Source organism: Diadema antillarum, unplaced genomic scaffold (genome assembly GCF_040938485.1).
Source record: "Diadema antillarum isolate AM-2024a unplaced genomic scaffold, OU_Dant_1.0 scf00000197, whole genome shotgun sequence".
Lineage (NCBI taxonomy): Eukaryota > Metazoa > Echinodermata > Echinoidea > Diadematoida > Diadematidae > Diadema > Diadema antillarum.
Genome location: NW_027271086.1, coordinates 509489 through 527221, shown reverse-complemented (window position 1 = coordinate 527221; position 17733 = coordinate 509489). Strand labels below are relative to the sequence as shown.

At 38.1% G+C, this 17733-nt stretch overlaps 3 protein-coding genes across 3 annotated transcripts in view; all 3 read right to left on the bottom strand.

The window, feature by feature from the left end:
• Positions 1-3689: 3689 nt before the first annotated feature.
• Positions 3690-4790, bottom strand: LOC139723668 (histamine H1 receptor-like). Its single transcript, XM_071634894.1, has one exon. It carries the CDS (start codon positions 4788-4790, stop codon positions 3690-3692), a length of 1101 nt encoding a protein of 366 aa, XP_071490995.1.
• A 3732-nt stretch (positions 4791-8522) lies between these two features.
• Positions 8523-15065, bottom strand: LOC139723667 (muscarinic acetylcholine receptor M2-like). Its single transcript, XM_071634893.1, has 2 exons — positions 15024-15065; positions 8523-9836 (listed from the first exon to the last, which is right to left on the bottom strand). Exons 1-2 carry the CDS (start codon positions 15063-15065, stop codon positions 8523-8525), a joined length of 1356 nt encoding a protein of 451 aa, XP_071490994.1.
• A 1820-nt stretch (positions 15066-16885) lies between these two features.
• Positions 16886-17733, bottom strand: part of LOC139723666 (uncharacterized) — a 39841-nt gene continuing 38993 nt past the window's right edge. Inside the window, exons 21-22 of the mRNA XM_071634891.1 lie at positions 17460-17658; positions 16886-16946 (exon numbers count right to left, since the gene is read on the bottom strand). Of these exons, the coding sequence (XP_071490992.1) occupies positions 16886-16946; positions 17460-17658 (260 nt within the window). The remainder of the gene's footprint in view (positions 16947-17459; positions 17659-17733) is intronic.

Below are 17733 nucleotides of genomic sequence, written 5' to 3'. Positions count from 1 at the left end.
TTTTCGGTGCAAATTGCCAGAAGAATGAGCGAATTTACAAAGATTGTGATCAAAGAAAGTCCAAATAAAGTACCTGCTTGCCAAGTAAACGTCAGTCCCACTGCCGTGGTCAGAATAAGCGTTTGACTCGAGTCGTTGATACTTTGGTTCATAGTGTTGTTGAGGTCGTTCAGGCTCTAGATTTAAAAAGGGAAGAAGAACCACGAAGACATATTTAACAAGAATGTTTCTTCCACAATATTGCCCTGCATTTCATACGTATTCTCTCTTTATTACTTATACAACCAGCGGAATATCTTCCATTCTAAGAATATCACCAAATCACAATAATTCCGAGAAAAAAAATTGTTGCTGTATTACTAATTCTCAACCTTAAAATATATTTGTAATATAGCAGTCATCGCATTATTGGATGTGGTAAAATGTCCATTATCTTTCAAATTCTCGAGAACTGGAAACTCCTAAATTAATTGAATTAAACTTGCAAAAGATTGATTTCAGAATTATTAACGTTAATGATAAAAAGTGAAAAAATTACCATTTGCCCATACACTTTTTTTTTTCAAAACATTGGTTCCGACTTTACTTATTGAAAGCTTTGAATCGATTCTAATAACAAAGAAGAAACAAACTTATTGGTTTATCTAACAAAGCGATGTTTTATTCTGCCACTTTACATTTAAGACAAGAGAGACTTTCTATGATGTCGAGATCACTTCCTAATATACAGATCGAAATAAGGGCAGGAGAAATCAGTCATGAAAAGAAAGAAGAAATAACAAGCAAATGTAGCTTTATATTTCTAGCTGTTCCTGATGTCATAACATTTCAGTTTTCTGTAGAATTTGTTTTTTTTTCTTTTTTCTGTTCATTTTTTTTTCGGAAGGAGATATTTGCAGACCCATGTACATTCATTATGTAAATAATCACTGAAAGAAAATGATAGGCCTACAAAACAGCCTACGTGAGCCTAATTCAATGAAGGTCTGTGTAATATCGTCATAAAACAAAACTCTGACAATTGCAATTAAAAAAAAAACTTCGTGAAGCGCACGGCTGTAGATTAGCAAAGTACGTACCTCACTGAACAGGACAGAATATACTGTGAAGTAATTCCCTGGAGTATAGCCTGCGCAGATAATGCTGTGTCAAATAGGATCAACCAGCCTCAGAGTGGAGAAGTAATATCTGTTCTCAGGTCTTCATCTCTGATCGCTTTTTTTGTATGAAACATTGTTTGATAGATGGGAGCAATCTCTTGCATCCTTGCCCCTGATTGGTCAATTATAGCCATCCAATGGCATAAGATGTGTAAGACTAGAATTTTGCGTGTGTATATTTGAAATAGAGCGGGATTATGAAGGAAAATATTCGCGGCATTATTTATATCATATTCATATTCACATATGCGTAGCACCCTCTCGCATAAGGAAATAGTGTGATCATAGTCATAGCGACCTCGATGGCCCCGGTAAGAAAGAGAAATGTCGGAAGATCATTGGCTGATGCCAGATTGACAATAGCTGATGTTATGTAGTTACCATGCAGGCAACTACATCAATATCGTCTTTTAAATTTGAAATTTTCTGTCAAGCATTTACCGATGCGAAAGGAAGCGCTATCCATATTGCATAAGGAATGTCAGAGATGATATTTGCCACAATTGCTTTCTATTACCAAGGAGTTTAAAGAAATGGAATCACAACAGTCTTTCTTCCCTTAAAATAGCTTTGATTCCAATATCATTTTAAGTATGAGCAAAAATGCATCGGTCTCATAGATAGGAAAGTAGTTCATCCATGTCTCACTGCATAATTACCATCCCCTCTCTAAGGAAGATCTATGTCTTTGAAACGGTAATAATATTAACCAACTATACTTACAATTGCTTTCTATTACCAAGGAGTTTAAAGAAATGGAATCACAGCAGTCTTTTTTCCCTTAAAATAGCCTTGATTCCAATACTATTTAAAGTATGAGCAAAAATGCATCTGTCTCATAGATAGGAAAGTAGTTCATCTATGTCTCACTGCATAATCACCATCCCCTCTCTAAGGAAGATCTATGTCTTTGAAATAGTAATAATTTACCAACTCAACCATAATATAAAAGATGAACATTACATACAGGCAAAGACACGAGAATGCACAGAAATTGCGCAAAGAGTGATGGAATTAAAACTTTAATTGTTCGATTGGGGCATGCCTGTACACTATTCTGACATTATTATTAAATAATAAATATCTGTACTTGGGGTGCTGTGGCATGGTGGACAAGACTCTCGACTTCCGATCGGGGGACCCTGGTTCAGGGCCATCGGAACAATGGGGGAGGGGGGAGGGGGGAGGGACTATAAGAGTAATGAAAGGAACCTGGCGGTGGAGGGAGATTTGCAAATTCAGCATTGAAATTCAACGGGACAGTGCATAATTTACTTGGAATATTTGGACGATTCTCTATCAAAAAAGCAAGAAAAATTTCCGCGTGTCGGGTACTATTAGGGGCAAAATGAAAAGCTTAACCTCACCTAATATTTTAATGGGGGGGGGGGGACAACTGCCTCCTCATCCCCCGATCGATTACCTGCGTATAAGAAGAATCTCTTGCATTTTCATCATGGAAATTCAACGATCAACGAGAGCTTTTGCATATTTAGAATTCAAATAAACATATCTCGTAAGCACATTTTGATGTAACTTGGGAAACGGTCGTTTCCCCATAGTGTTTATGTTGAGTGGGATTGAGGATGGGGAGGGTGGGGGTGGAGAATTCCCTTTCCATTGGTGGGAGCTTTCGCATTTTTAGAATTAAAATTCAACGATTTGACTCATATTTCGGTGGAATAGCTGAACATTTGCATCAAATGTAACAAGTCTGTTATCTACTGAAGGAGGCTATACACCGGCTTGGGAGAGCTTGTTGGAGGAGGTATCCTTTTGTTTTTGTTTTGTGTGTGATTGCAGTGGCATATCTAGAAATTGTAAATCCCTCTAAGGTTAGCTATGGTCAATGCATGAAGGGGAGGCTATACCAGAGCAGGGATAGGGAGTGGAAGGGTGTATCCCATACCCTTCCCATACGAAGAGAATTTTAAAACTGAAATGAAGTTACGTTTACAGACATTTTTGAAAATATTTGAAAAATTAAAAGAATGAAAAAAGTGTACAAAATCTGCTTGTATTTGATTGGGAAACGAGCAGGGAGGGGTGAATTGAAAAGGGGTGTTCCTCTGACATAAGCGACCTTTGTTGAAATAGAAGTGGCAAATTTTGTGCACACTTCGTGATGGACTATTCGGTATCTTTTCTATAAGTGTAATGAAGGAAACCGAACGGGACAGGGAGATTGTACATTTTCAGGATTGAAAATGAACGATCTAGTGTACAATTTAAGTGAAATGTTTAGTCAATTTTCTACCAAAAAGCAAAAAGTTATTTGGGGCAAAATGAAATGCCCCCACCCCCACATATTTTCATGGGGGGGGGGGCAATTGTTCCCCTTGTCCCCCAAGATCGACTCTCCTGTGTATGAAGGGAGCTATCGCATTATTCGAATTCAAATTTTCAAAAACAAAAGTCTCTGAAGCACATTTTGATGTAATTCGGGATATTGTAAATCAAACAATAGCAAACAATTTTCTATCAATTCTTTCATATCGATGCTGACTTTATAGTGTTGGGTTCGTTACTCTATTCTGACAATCTCGTGCAGACCATCTTTAATATGACACGACGAAAAAGAGGTTGAGCCACGGCATAGGCCAGCGGGTTGATGGTACTGTTACAGAAGGATATCCATCGGACGGATTCTCGAAGCTGTATTGCGTAAGGCAGACTTGTAAGGATCGTCGGTGAGATTGAAAGTAGGACAAGAACGATGGTGTTCGGTAGCCATGAAATAAAAAAGGCTATGAGCAGGAAAGTTAAGGTACGCATGGCTTTTGCCCCGTCGGCGCTTCCCTTCCCGCTCTTCATCTTAGTCCCAACTCTATCAGCAAAACTCAGACGAGCGTTAACGTTCCCAATATCACCCTGCCCTTGTCCGGAAAGATGGTCCTGGAAATTAACCGAAAGCGTGAAAATCTTAAGTCTACGCGAGTGAGGTATATTGCATATTTGCTTATCATGCAATCCGCGTTTCAATTGTGACGATCCACTGTTTTCATGTTCAGCTTCGACGTCCGATGAAGGTGTGTCAGTGGAACGTTCCGTGCTTTTTGCATCCACCTCATACATGATTTGGTCTTGACTCACTGTCGAAGGAAATTTGTCATCTCCTTTCGTTGCTGACATAGACCGAATGCTTCTGCCCCCGAGACTTTTCTGGCCGGCGGATTTTGCCCGACGGTAGATCTGAACACTCAAAGTCGCGATAGTCAAGAATGGGATGCATGCACGAAGAAGCACAGTGATAGTGCTTGAGATAAAGTACCTGGAGTAATTTGGATCGCACCATCCTGACCGTGTCACAGAGACCCTCGGTCGGGCCAAGTCCCAAAACGTGCTGATACTCAACCAAATGGAGCAGGGAATGAACCAGGTCAACGCGTTGACGACAACCGCTGTCTTCTTAGTCTTCCATCTGTAGTGACGCAGAGGATACGACGTTGCTAGGTAACGATCGACGCATATCACAACCACGCCAAACACGGACACACCGGGAAGAGCGTGCTGCACCCCTATGAAGATGTAACAGAAGGTGCCGCCCAGCATCCAGGTGCGATCGAAGACGAATATTAACGCGCGGATTGGCATGCAGACAAGGCCTACCAGAAGGTCGGCCACTGTCATGTTCAATATGTAGTAATTGCTGTAAGTCCGGAGTTTCTTTTCGGTGCAAAATGCCAGAAGAATGAGCGAATTTACTAAGATTGTAATCAAAGAAAGTCCAAACAAAATACCTGCTTGCCAAGTAAACGTCAGTCCCACTGTCACGGACAGAATGAGCGTTTGACTCGAGTCGTTGATACTTCGGTTCATAGTATTGTTGTTCAGGCTCTAGATTTAAGAAGGGAAGAAGAGCCATGAAAACACATATAACGAAAATGTTTCTTTCAAAATATTGCCATGTATTTCATTCGTATTCTCATTTTATTGCTTATACAACCACAAAAAAATATCTTCGATTTTGAGAATATTACCAAAATGCAATAGTTACGAAATAGAAAAATGTGTTGCTGTATTACTAATTCTTAACCTCTTAAATATATTAGTCATAGAACAGTCATAGCATTATTGGATTTGGTAAAATGTTCGTTATCTTTCAAATTCTCTAGAACTGGAAACTCCATAAAGTTATTGGATTAAACTTGAAAGGATTGATTTCAGAATTATTAACGTAAAGATAAAGAATGAAAGAATAACCATTTGCCCATACATTTTTCTTTCAAAACTTTGGTTCCGACTTTACTAATTGAAAGCTTTGAACCGTTTTTAATAACAAAGAAGAAACCGACTTTGTTGTTTATTTAACAAAGCGATGCTTTACTCTGCCACTTTACTTTACATTCAAAGGTCATGTTTACCTTTAGGAGCAGTGATTTGAAAATGTTCAGGATATCACTTCTGATGCATACGTGTAGGTCAGTTGTATCACAAAACGTCTTACCACATTAATTTTTTGTAATAAAGCCTAAAAAAAACCAAGAGATATCACTATTTTTCTCATTAAACCGTAACTGTAGACGGTTTAATCTGGAAACATTTTCATCATAACATTGTTAACATTTTGTATATTTAGCAATACTTAACATCGATTATACATTGGTTGTTTCTATCCCTAACTCACATTTTAGATTTAGTTTGAAGCACTAATGCTGGGTTTTTGTTTCACCTGCAAATGGTAGATTATGCTTATAAAGGGGATGGCTAGCAACTGATCACTGAGAATCAGTGGGAATGCTGGGGGATGATTGTTCCAATCCTTGTGGGATTCATTTAAGAGTACATTATATATCTATTGTTGTGGGAAAATTATTTACTTCAGAATGGTCTCATATTCAAGTAATGTGCAGTTAATCGTTAACGATCGCCCCGTCACTGTACAGGCATGCTAACCTGGAAACATTAAACTGCACATTACTTGAATATGAGACCATTCTGAAGCAAATAATTTTCACAAAACAACAGATATAAAATGTCCCTTTAAATGAATCCCACAAGGATTGAAACAATCATCCCTCAGCATTCCCATTGATTCCCACTGATCAGTTACTAGCCTTCCCCTTTAAGATAAGAGAGGCTTTCTGTAATGTCGAGATCACTTCCTGATATGAAGATCGAATTAACGGCAGAAGAAATCAGAAATGAACCAAAAACACATGAAATTCGCAGCAAATGTTACTGATATTTTTAGCAGATCCTGATGTCATAACAGCACAACTTTCTGTAGAATGTGCTTTTCCTTTTTCATTACTTATGAAGGAGATGTACAGCAGACCCATGTACGTCCCTTATATGTAATAAAAGAATCACTAAAAATGAAACGATAGGCCAACAAAACAGCCTCCTCAAGCCTAATTCCATTGATGTGTGTGTAATATGGTCATAAAACAAAGCTCCGACAATTGCAATAAAACATTTTCGTGAAAATTAAAGCTGTAGATTAGCAACGTACGTACCTCACCAAATAGGACAGAATAGACTGTGAAGTATTTCCCTGGAGTATAGCCTGCGCAGACAAAACTGTGTCAAATGGGATCAACCAGCCTCAGAGGGGACGAGTAATATTATGTTCTCAGGTCATCATCTCTGATTGCTTTTTGTATCAAACATTGTTTGAAAGATACGATGAGAGCAATCTCTAGTAACCTGGTCCCTGATTGGACAATTACAGTCATCCGGTGACATGGGATTTATGTGATTAAAAGTATGTGTGTGTATGTGTGTGTGTGTGTGTGTGTGTGTGTGTGTGTGTGTGCGTGTGTGTAAATGTTTGAAATAGAGCGGGTTTATGAGGGGAAATATTCGTGGCGGCTTACATTTCCTATAATTTTGTTAACTGTTTTTCGTTTACTTCTGAGTAGCACTCTTTTCGCATGAAGAATTAGTGTGATCATAGTCATAGAGACCTCGATGGCCCCAGTAAGAAGGAGAAATGCCAAAAGATCACTGGCTGATGACAGATTGGCAGTAGCTGATGTTACGTAGTTGTCAAGGCAAATAGATCAATATCGTCTTTTCCACTTGAAATTTTTTTGTTTAGCATTTATCGATGCGAAATGAAGCGCTATCCACATTGCATTAGGAATGTCAGGGTTAATGTTTGTCACAATTACTTTCTATTACCAAGGAGGTTCAAGAAATAGAATCACAGCAGTCTTATTTCTCTTTAAACTAGCCTTGATTCCAATATTATTTGAAGTATGAGCAAAAATGCATCCGTCTCATAGATAGGAAGGCAGTTCATTCATGTCTCACTGCATAATCACCATCCACACTCAAAGGAAGATAAATGTCTTTTAAATGGTAATAATTTTAACCACCTCCACTTTAACATGAAAGATGAAGGTTACATAAGGGCAAAGACACGAGAATGCGCATATAAAAATGGCGCAAAGATTCAGGAAATTAAGACTTTAATTATCAACGATTATAATGATAATAATCAACGATTTGACGCACACTTTCGGTGAAATAGCTGCATCAAGAGAAGTGTAATAAGTCTGTTACCTACGAAAGGAGACTAACCGGCTTGGGAGAGCATGTGGGAGGAGGTATCCTTTTGCATTTTTGTGATTGCAGTTCAACGATCTCGTGCACACGTTTGGTGGCATATCTGGAAAATTGTAAGGTTAGCTGTGGTGATGTATGAAGGGGAGGCTATACCAGAGCAGGTATAGGGAGTGGAAGGGGGAATCCCAAACCCTTCCATACGAAGAGAATTTTGGAACTGAGATGAAGTTATGTCTTATACGCGTTTCTGAAAATATTTGGAAAATTGCAGAATGAAAAAAAGTGTACTAAATCTATTTTATTTGGTTGGGAAACGATCGGGGAGGGGTGAATTGAAAGGTGGTGTTTCTCTGATATGAGCGACCTTTTAAATTGTTGAAATAGAAGTGGCAAATCTTGTGCACACTTCTTGATGAAATATTCGGTATTTTTCAGTCTCCAAAGTGTCCTATAAATGTAATGAAGGGAACCTAACAGGACAAAGAGATGGTGAATTTTTCGAATTGAAATTTTCATGGGGCAACTGCTCCCCTTGTCCCCCAAGATCGACCCTCCTGCGTATAAGAGGGAGGTATCTCATTTTTAGAATTCAAATAAGAAAATCTCTTAAGCACATTCTTTTGGGATATTGTCAATCCCCAAAGTGTACTAAATCTATGGAAAGGAACCAAGGGGAAAAGGGTTGATTTAAAGAAGATATCCCCTCCCGCACGAAGGAACTTTCGGATTTTATCAATAATTTCTACACTGCATGCAACTGTGTGAGACGATTGTACGAAATCTTCAATTTCTTTAATTTTCTTTTAGTTATTTCATATTGATGCTGCCTTAGTGTTGGGGTTCGCTGGTTTACTCTGACAGGCTCGTGCAGAACAGTTTTAAGATGACACGACAAATGAGAGGTTGGGCCACGGCATAGGCCAGCGGATTGATGGTACTGTTACAGAAGGATATCCATCGGACAGATTCCCGCAATTGCATTATGTAAGGCAGATTTGTGATGAGTGTCGGTGAAATAGAACGTGAGATTAAGACAACAGTGCTCGGCAGCCACGTAATAAAAAAGGCTATGAGCAGCAAAATCAAGGTACGCATGGCTTTTGCCCCGTCGGCGCTTCCCTTCCCGCTCTTCATTTTAGTCCCAACTCTTTCAGCAAAACTGAGACGAGCGGTAACGGTAGGTATATCAACCGACTCTTGACCGGAAAGATGGTCTTGGGAGTTAGCAGAAAACGTGAAAACTTTAAGGCCACCTGAGTGAGGTGTATTGCATATTTGCTTATCATGCAATCCGTCTTTCAATTGTGAAGAAGTACAGTTTTCATGTTCAGCTTCGACGTTCGATGAAGGTGTGTCAGTGGAACGTTCCGTTCTTTTTGCATCCACCTCATACATGATTTGGTCTTGGCTGACTGTCGAAGAAAATTTGTCATCTCTTTTCGTTGCTGATATTGATCGAAAGCTTCTGCCTCCGAGACTTTTCCGGCCGGCGGATTTTGCCCGACGGTAGATCTGAACACTCAAAATCGCGAGCGTCACGAATGGGATGATTGCACGGAGAAGCACAGTGATAGTGCTTGAGATGAAATACCTGGAGTAATTTGGATCGCACCATCCAGACCGTGTCACCGAAACCCTTGGTCGGGCCAAGTCCCAAAACGTGCTGATACTCAACCAAATGGAGCATGGAATGAACCAGGTCAACGCATTGATTACAACCGCTGTCTTCTTAGTCTTCCATCTGTAGTGATGCAGAGGATACGACGTTGCTAGGTAACGATCGAAGCATATCACAACCACGCCAAACACGGACACACCGGGAAGAGCGTGCTGCACCCCTATGAAGATGTAACAGAAGGTGCCGCCCAGCATCCAGGTGCGATCGAAGGCGAATATTAGCGCCCGGATTGGCATGCAGACAAGGCCTACCAGAAGGTCAGCCACCGTCATGTTCAATATGTAATAATTGCTGTAAGTCCGTAGTTTCTTTTCGGTGTAAAATGCCAGAAGAATGAGCGAATTTACTAAGATTGTGATCAAAGAAAGTCCAAATAAAGTTCCTGCTTGCCAAGTAAACGTCAGATCTACTGTCATGGACAGAATAAGCGTTTGACTCGAGTCGTTGACACTTCGCTTCATAGTATTGTTGAAGTCGTTCAGGCTCTAGATTGAACAAGGGAAGAAGAACAATGAAAAGACATAACTCATGTGACCTCTTCATCACAAAACATACAAAAAGTCGCGCCCCTTGATTTGACGTGAGGTCTCAAGAAAGGTGAAATGAGTCAACCAAGTCAATTTTGAGTTTTCCATATTTTCTGAAGTTGCCATTCTTCTTCTACATTATTCTTGAATTTGGGATCATAAATTGAATGGAAAAGTGTGTTTTCAGTAGTTTTTCTACAACCCCTGTTTTGGTAGAGTATTGTGATCAGGCTTTTTAGAGGCCCCTTTCATTTCTTGAAGATTCTTTGCACCCTCTTCACTTCCAACTCTAATAACTTTGGAAAAGATGATGCTACTGCTGTGAAAGTTGATATTAATCATGGTCAGAATGTGGTAATAGACCATGCTCAATTTCAGCTGAATCTGATAATCCCTTAATTGTTGGTGCGACAGTGGGTAACATTCTGTTTTTTATCCCATTCATGGAACAGGTAACACGGTTTAGTAAAGATTTAGCACTTGAATAGAAAGTGTACTTCAGAGCCTCTTTCTCATATCTTACTTTCCACAGTGTGCGCTCTCTTTCAAATATTCATATCGGTTAGGAGAATTCATTTTTATTGAGTTGTATATCATTTTAAGGCTTAGAGTCTGTTCTTTTAGAATCTGCCTATAACTAAAAATTCATGTCTGCCGACTTTTTGTTTTTGTTCTTGTTTTTTTTGTGTGGTTCAGGGTCACATTAACGAAATTGTTTCTTCCAAAATATTGCCATCCATTTCTTTCGAATTCTCTTTATTGCTTTAATATACAACCAGAAAAATATCTTCGAATTTAAGAATATCAACAAAACACAATAGTTACAAAATAGAAAAACAAATATTGCTGTATGATTAATTCTTAACCTCCTAAATATTTTAGTGATATAACAGTCATACCATTATTGGATGTGATAAAATGTCTGTTATCTTTCAAATTCTCTAGAACTGGAAACTCAATAAAGTTATTGGATTAAACTTTAAAAAATTGATATCACAGTTATTAACGAAAATGATAAAGAGTGAAAGAATGACCATTTGCCCATACATTTTTCTTTCAAAACTTTTGTTCCGACTTTACTAATTGAAAGCTTTGAACCGTTTTGATAAGAAAGAAGAAACCGACTTATTGGTTTATTAAACAAAGCGATGCTTTATTCTGCCACTTTACATTTAAGACAAGAGAGACTTTCTGTGATGTCGAGATCACTTCCTAATATACAGATCTTAATAACGGCAGGAGAAATCATAAATGAACCAAAAACACATGAAATTCCCAGCAAATGTTGCTTTATATTTTTAGCAGATCCTGATGTCATTACATCTCAGCTTTCTGTAGAATGTGTTTTTCCTTTTTTATATTTTAGGAAGGAGGTGTACAGCAGACCCGTGTACGCCCCTTATTTGTAAAGAATCACTGAAAATTAAACGCTAGGCCAACAAAACAGCCTCCTCAAGCCTAATTCAATTGAGGTCTGTGTAATATGGTCATAAAACAAAACTCTGACATCTGCAATAAAAAACTTTAAGTTTTTGAAAGTTAAAGCTGTAGATTAGCAACGTATAACGTACCACACCGAATAGGACAGAATAGATTGTGTAGAAGTATCCCTGGAGTACAGCCTGCGCTGACAATTATGTGTCAAGTGGGATCAACCAGCCTCAGAGGAGACGAGTAATATCTGTTCTCAGGTCTTCATTTCTGGTTGCTTTTTGTATCAAACATTGTTTGAACGATAGGAGGAATCTCTTGTATCCTGGCCCCTGATTGGTCAATTACATTCATCAGGTGACATAGGATATATCTGACTAAAAGTATGTGTGTGTGTGTGTGTGTGTGTGTGTGTGTGTGTGTGTGTGTGTGTGTGTTTGAAATAGAGCGGGTTTATGAAAGGAAATATTCGCGGCGGCTTCCATTTCCTATGATTTGGAAACTGTTTTTGTTTACATCTGCATGGCACCCTTTCGCATGAGAATTAATATGGTCATAGTCATAGAGACCACGACGGCCCCCGTAAGAAGGAGAAATGCCAAAAGATCATTGGCTGATGCCAGATTGACAATGGCTATTGTTACGTAGTGACCATAGCAAATAGATCAATATCGTCTTTTACATTTGAAATTTTCTGTTACCAAAATGAAGCGCTTTCCACATTGCGTTTGGAATGTCAGAGTTAATGTTTGTGACAATTATTTTCTATTGCCAAGGCGGTTCGAGAAATGGAGTCACATCAGTCTTATTTCCCTGTGAACTAGCCTTGATTCCAAAATTATTTGAAGTATGAGCAACAATGCATCTGTCTCATAGATAGGAAGGCAGTTCATTCATGTCTCACTGTATAATCACCATCCACTCTGTAAGGAAGATAGTATTCTATGTATTTGAAATGGTAATAATTTTAGCCAACTCTACTTTGATATGAAAGATGAACGTTACATATTAAGGCGAAGACGCGAGAATGCGCATATAAAAATTGCGAAAAGATCGATGTAATTAAATCTTTGATAACTCGACTGGGCATGTATGTACTCTACTCTGACATAATTATTAAGTTATAAAGACCTGTACTTGGGGCAACGTGACATGGTGGTTAAGACTCCCGACTTCCGATCGAGGGACCCTAGTTCAGGGCGAAACCGAGGGGCCGGTGGCTCGTCCTCACCCACTACCCCCCCCCCCCTTTCTTTTTTTTTTCTTTTTTTTTTTTTTTTTTGCTCGTCAGGTGAAGAAACCCGGAAGGAAATTTGCACTGGGGGCCCTTTTTTTGTGGGTGTGCTTGTCAGCTGATGAAATCCGGAAGGGACATCAGAAATACAAACTGCCTGCCACCTTTAGAAATGTGGCGCCGGCCATGTATTTTGATTCCCACCCAGCGCTTACCAGGTACGTCCTTTGACAAGATGTTTTTGCCCACAAAATAGGAATACATGTATAAATGGATACCTAGCAACGTTAGGCCCTCTGGTAAAGCAGTTGCAATACTGAAGAGGCTACCCTGGATAAACAACACCTTATCATTATTATCATTATCATTAATTTTATGATTAATATTATTGTCATTATTATTATGATTATTATATCATATTAATGTTATATTATTTCATTTTACATTATATCATGTTAATTACATTATGTTATATTGTTTTGTTTTATCTTATTTTATTATATTTCATTTTACATTATATCATGTTACATTATATTATTTCATATCATATTATATCATATCATATTATATCATATTATTACTTGAAGATTACCATCAGTTTTATTTGCGGAAAGTAATCTGAAAAGGTGTGACATCGACTTTCCATGAGCATGATGAGGTTAAAGTTTCAAACCCTTTCACAAAATGCAGTTTGATTTATACTTTGCACATATTTCCGGTGAGGACTGACTTATGTTTGATTTTATTTTCACTTAATGAGCAAATAAGCAATTGTAAAATAGGGTATACCCAATATTGTGTTTGAGTTTTATAATCCTCATATTGTTTTGAAAGATCCGGCATCAAACCCGATCACCACAAGCACAAATGTTTTTTAAAACTGGATTTTTTTGCACATTCCTAGAAAACAGCTCTTCGAATAGTATAGCCAGTTGGAACTCCAGAAGTACAACCGCCTCAGTATATTTATACTTCGAAGAACTGTGGTAAAAGTGGGCAAGGCGCTGGATTCATAAAAGAACTTGACTTCGAATCTCTTCAGTGTGTACATTTTGGACACAACACACAAACACAGACACACGCAAACACACACACACACACACACACACACACACACACACACGCAATTCCCCGCTTAACTCAGTAAAGAAAAAAGAATGTTACATGGCAATACTGTATGGTTTAATAGTTGTCATAGCAAAACTGCAGGGGTTACCCTTGGAATATAAGCGCATTATAATAAACAAGGCGATATCAGGATAATGTCAAGAGTGTAGATATAAATACCTATTAAAAACAAAATAATATTCCCAATCAAAATGTCCATCATCTAGCACCTACGAATTAACGAATTAACGAATTAACCGAACATGCAATTTTGAGTGCCTTTAAAGTTTCGATAGGGAAGTCTTGATTGGATTGTAATATTGGTTCGATTTGATGAAGAGGTGAAAATTCAATCATATTCGTTTCTCACTAAGTTTACCTGGCTTTACTGATTTCATTACTGTGTGGGAGGCATTGAGCCAGTGAATACAGAACACGTGACCTACTCCTATTTACTTCTTTCCTGTTCAGAAAGAATAAACAACTTTGATCAAGTCCTTTGTGTAAAGAGTTGCATGATCCCTGTCTTCTTTTGCTATACTTTATTTTTCACTTACTTCACCTTCTTCTCTTCCGTCAATTGAAAAAAAAATAAAATCCCGAGTCACGTTTTGTATCTTTTCATGGCAAGTTGTGTTTCTATAAAGATAATGTCATTGAGTTCTTTAACATAAAGGTTAAAACTTCTTTCCCCGAGACTTGTGCTTTTTGACGGAGTACGGGAACTGTGATGAATACCATCACTTAATATTCCCAATGTCCACATGATTACCCACCCTGTTATCAAACCTGTCGTTTAAATGGAGGTAACATGATATTTGAAAAGAAAAGAAAAATCTCAGAAGATTGTTATTCGAAAGTGCGCACGAACGCCTTTTATTTGCGATATTAACGTTATGTCCTTTTGATATTTGTTTTATCGATTGGAAGCTATGATTGTCTACTAATGACGATGTTTCCAAGCAGATTTTTCAATTGAATGTAGCTTCCGAAAGCTTTTCCATGTTATTTGGAAGATTTTTTTTTTCATTTCCTTTGGATGAAGCAACCTATTGAAGATTCTCTTGAAGGAGCACAGCATTCGGATCGATTTCTAAAAGCGTGCAGTGATGAATTGATAACCACAATGATACTCTTAGGCTGTTTGTGTGGGTTTTTCCCATGTCACTGTTACCAAGAAAGAAAAAAAAATCGCATTTGATGTACTCAATCCATTCACCGTCTGCTGCTGAGAGAGGGAGGAGATACAACCCATTCTTCCCCCACTGCATGAATCATGACTAGGGTTTCTGTGCAGGTTAGGCCTTTGTCTATTCTTTTTCCTTGCTTTCATTGCAGCTGCAAGGTCGATCGGCAGTACATTAGCTAAGTACTTCTTTGTGTTGGTTGAACATGAAGATGTCGTTCACCTTCATAGTTGGTTGAAATGAAGTTGAATAAGAGATGGGTTTTGATTGGTTAATCTCCGTTGAAAAGGTTCGCCATGAAGGTATATCGGGCTGAAACATGGAGTCACGTGCTTGTGGCATGCATTATGTTAGCAACTATGATATTTTCTTTCGTTTTAACTTCTTTTGAATTTTCCATTAGGGGCGTGTCGTAAGAGTGGTGATATCAGCGACATTTGTCACGTGGTTATACGTCACTTTTATGACGTTTGTTCGACTTACTAAATGCTATAAAATATTGAAACAAACATGGTTCTGCTATGAAATACAGCGGTTGCTGTAGTTCTGACTATACAGCCATGAGTAATACAAGTGAGCAAGACACAGCAAATTTTCAATGTGTATACTCCAGCATGTTCAGGTTTAATATAAACACAATTGTATACATTCATTTGATCCTAGCGTTGGTATCGAAATACACGTACTGATCTGAGATATACGTACTTTAGCTTGCTTGCAGTTTACAATGTCATTTTCAACGCTGCTTCGTTCTGCATTTTGTTTACAGAGAACTTTTTAAGAATAAATATCTATTTTAGACTACTAATGAACTATTTATGAGAATCATTCAAGACACTGTGTTAAGCTACTAAAAATGAATCCCAGTTTAGAAGAATGAATTACATTAAAACTACAGCGATACACAAAACAATGAAGCACAATTATCTCATGCGAAAATGATTAATTGTATAGCAAAAATAAGCACCAAGAAATTAGTTATTACAATACATTCAATAGCATTTCAAAGTACTAAATAGGACTTAACTACTTTGTCAACACAATTTACAATACTCGCCAGAAAGATACAAACCATCTAAATTTGAAAGTACATTTCAATTAACGACCATTATCATCACTTTTGCCTATTTTATTTGCCAGCCTTATTTGATACATTCTTCACTTCTATGAAAAAAAAAAGTAGATAATACTCCAAGTAATGTCAGTGTCTGTGTGTGTGTGTGTGTGTGTGTGCGTGTAGAAAGACCATCACATACCATATAAAGTCGGTCTGAAAGACAAGTTACTTTTTGATGCTGTCATGTTGTATTACAATATTCCAGACATCCATGTCTTGGCGCATGCGCCGTATCACACATGATATTAACCAAGGCATCTCTTCCGTCCATCTGTGAGAAACGTATGAATTCAGAATATGATAAGATATGAAATATATTTAACCTTTACATTCTGAGTCTATCCAATGTACCATTGAGTTTATGTGTACGCCACTTCAGAAATTTGTGTTCATTCCAGTTTGATCATTTATTGTTCAAATCATGGATATTTGTTTTGTCCACATGCTTTTTACAAAAAAAAAATACATAAATATATATTATTATATCAAATGCAATACAAATTATAAGGAAGTATTTACAAACTTTAGCATGTTCAGCCTAATCAATGTCTACCACTGGTTTTATGAGTACGCCACATTTAACTTAAATACAATAAGGGGAGGAGGTATATCACATTCTAATTAAGGTTAAGGGCCCGCCCATTATTGCGAAAGGTGAAGAGGAGTTTGCAATAATTACTCGCAAAGTAGGAGTTTCATCATGTCGCCGGTGGCGCTTCAAGAATGTTTACTTAGCTGAGCACTTCTTTTATTTTGCGGAACAATGAAAATCACAAATTTAGACTGCCGCATCATATGAAACTATATTTGTCTGTCTTCTGCAGTATCTTTTGACGTAAAGTTTATTCTACTGGCACTTTATCGTAAGTCTTTGATCTCCTCCTTCATATAAGTCGGAAACGGTCAGAGTCCGTTTCCAGAAATTTCGATGTTATAAATCTCGCATCGGGGCCGTCTGCTGTTGATATCGCGTCCACTTGTCCTGACCAACTCTGCAAATGGTATGCAATAAAAAGAATTGAAATGTCAAAATAAGCATATCTCCTACACATATGAAGACAATTATCAATGATTCTGTTTCCTTCCTGAATTTTGCCCCCCCCCCCCCAACTATTATTGGCAATGAAAACGAAGCGTTATGCCAGGAAGCTTGAACACTGATCAATAATCAGGACATTGTGAGGTGTAGGAAACTTCATTGACACATCGTCTGTCCCCTAAATTTGTGGATTACATTACTATAAGAACAATAGTGACCGATGACCTTGAAAGGTAAAACAAATTAGAGACTGCTAGGAAATCCATTGAGCTTTGAAACAATCATCTAGGTATCATATGTAAGTCAATCAATACGCAAAAGGTAATTTCAAAAATGTGTCCAACCCAGATTATGTTATTCTATGAATCTAACAAAGATCATAAAGATTAATGCTGCAGAGAGATCGAGTCGTGCGATAATGGATGGTGTCACATGTTGTCCTTCATTTCATTTCACTGATTCTGACCTAGTGGACCTCTTGACATCCACACAAGTGTTAGCCTGTCGCGTGCTGGTCCACGTCGTGTAGAGAACCTCCTGTCCGTCACACAACTGGCACTGACCGGACCAGCTTGTGGTTGACTGACCATTGTCTCGACCCACCAAGAACCCGAAAGAAGGGAAGTCCATGTTTTGGTTGGCATACCCTACCAGAACGGTTGGAACTGTTCAGGCAGGAGGAAAGCGGTATGTAGTTGTATTGAAGTAAGCGAGTTCAAAATACTTTGAAACACCGAGTA

What these genes read in the sequence shown, in the direction of transcription:
- LOC139723668 (XM_071634894.1), bottom strand. Translation starts at nt 4,790, where the DNA reads ATGACAGTGGCCGACCTTCTGGTAGGCCTTGTCTGCATGCCAATCCGC.
- LOC139723667 (XM_071634893.1), bottom strand. Translation starts at nt 15,065, where the DNA reads ATGAAGGTGAACGACATCTTCATGTTCAACCAACACAAAGAA. An exon ending in TGTTCAACCAACACAAAGAA is followed by an intron (nt 9,837 to 15,023) that starts GTACTTAGCTAA and finishes TGTTCAATCTAG; the next exon opens with AGCCTGAACGACTTCAACAA.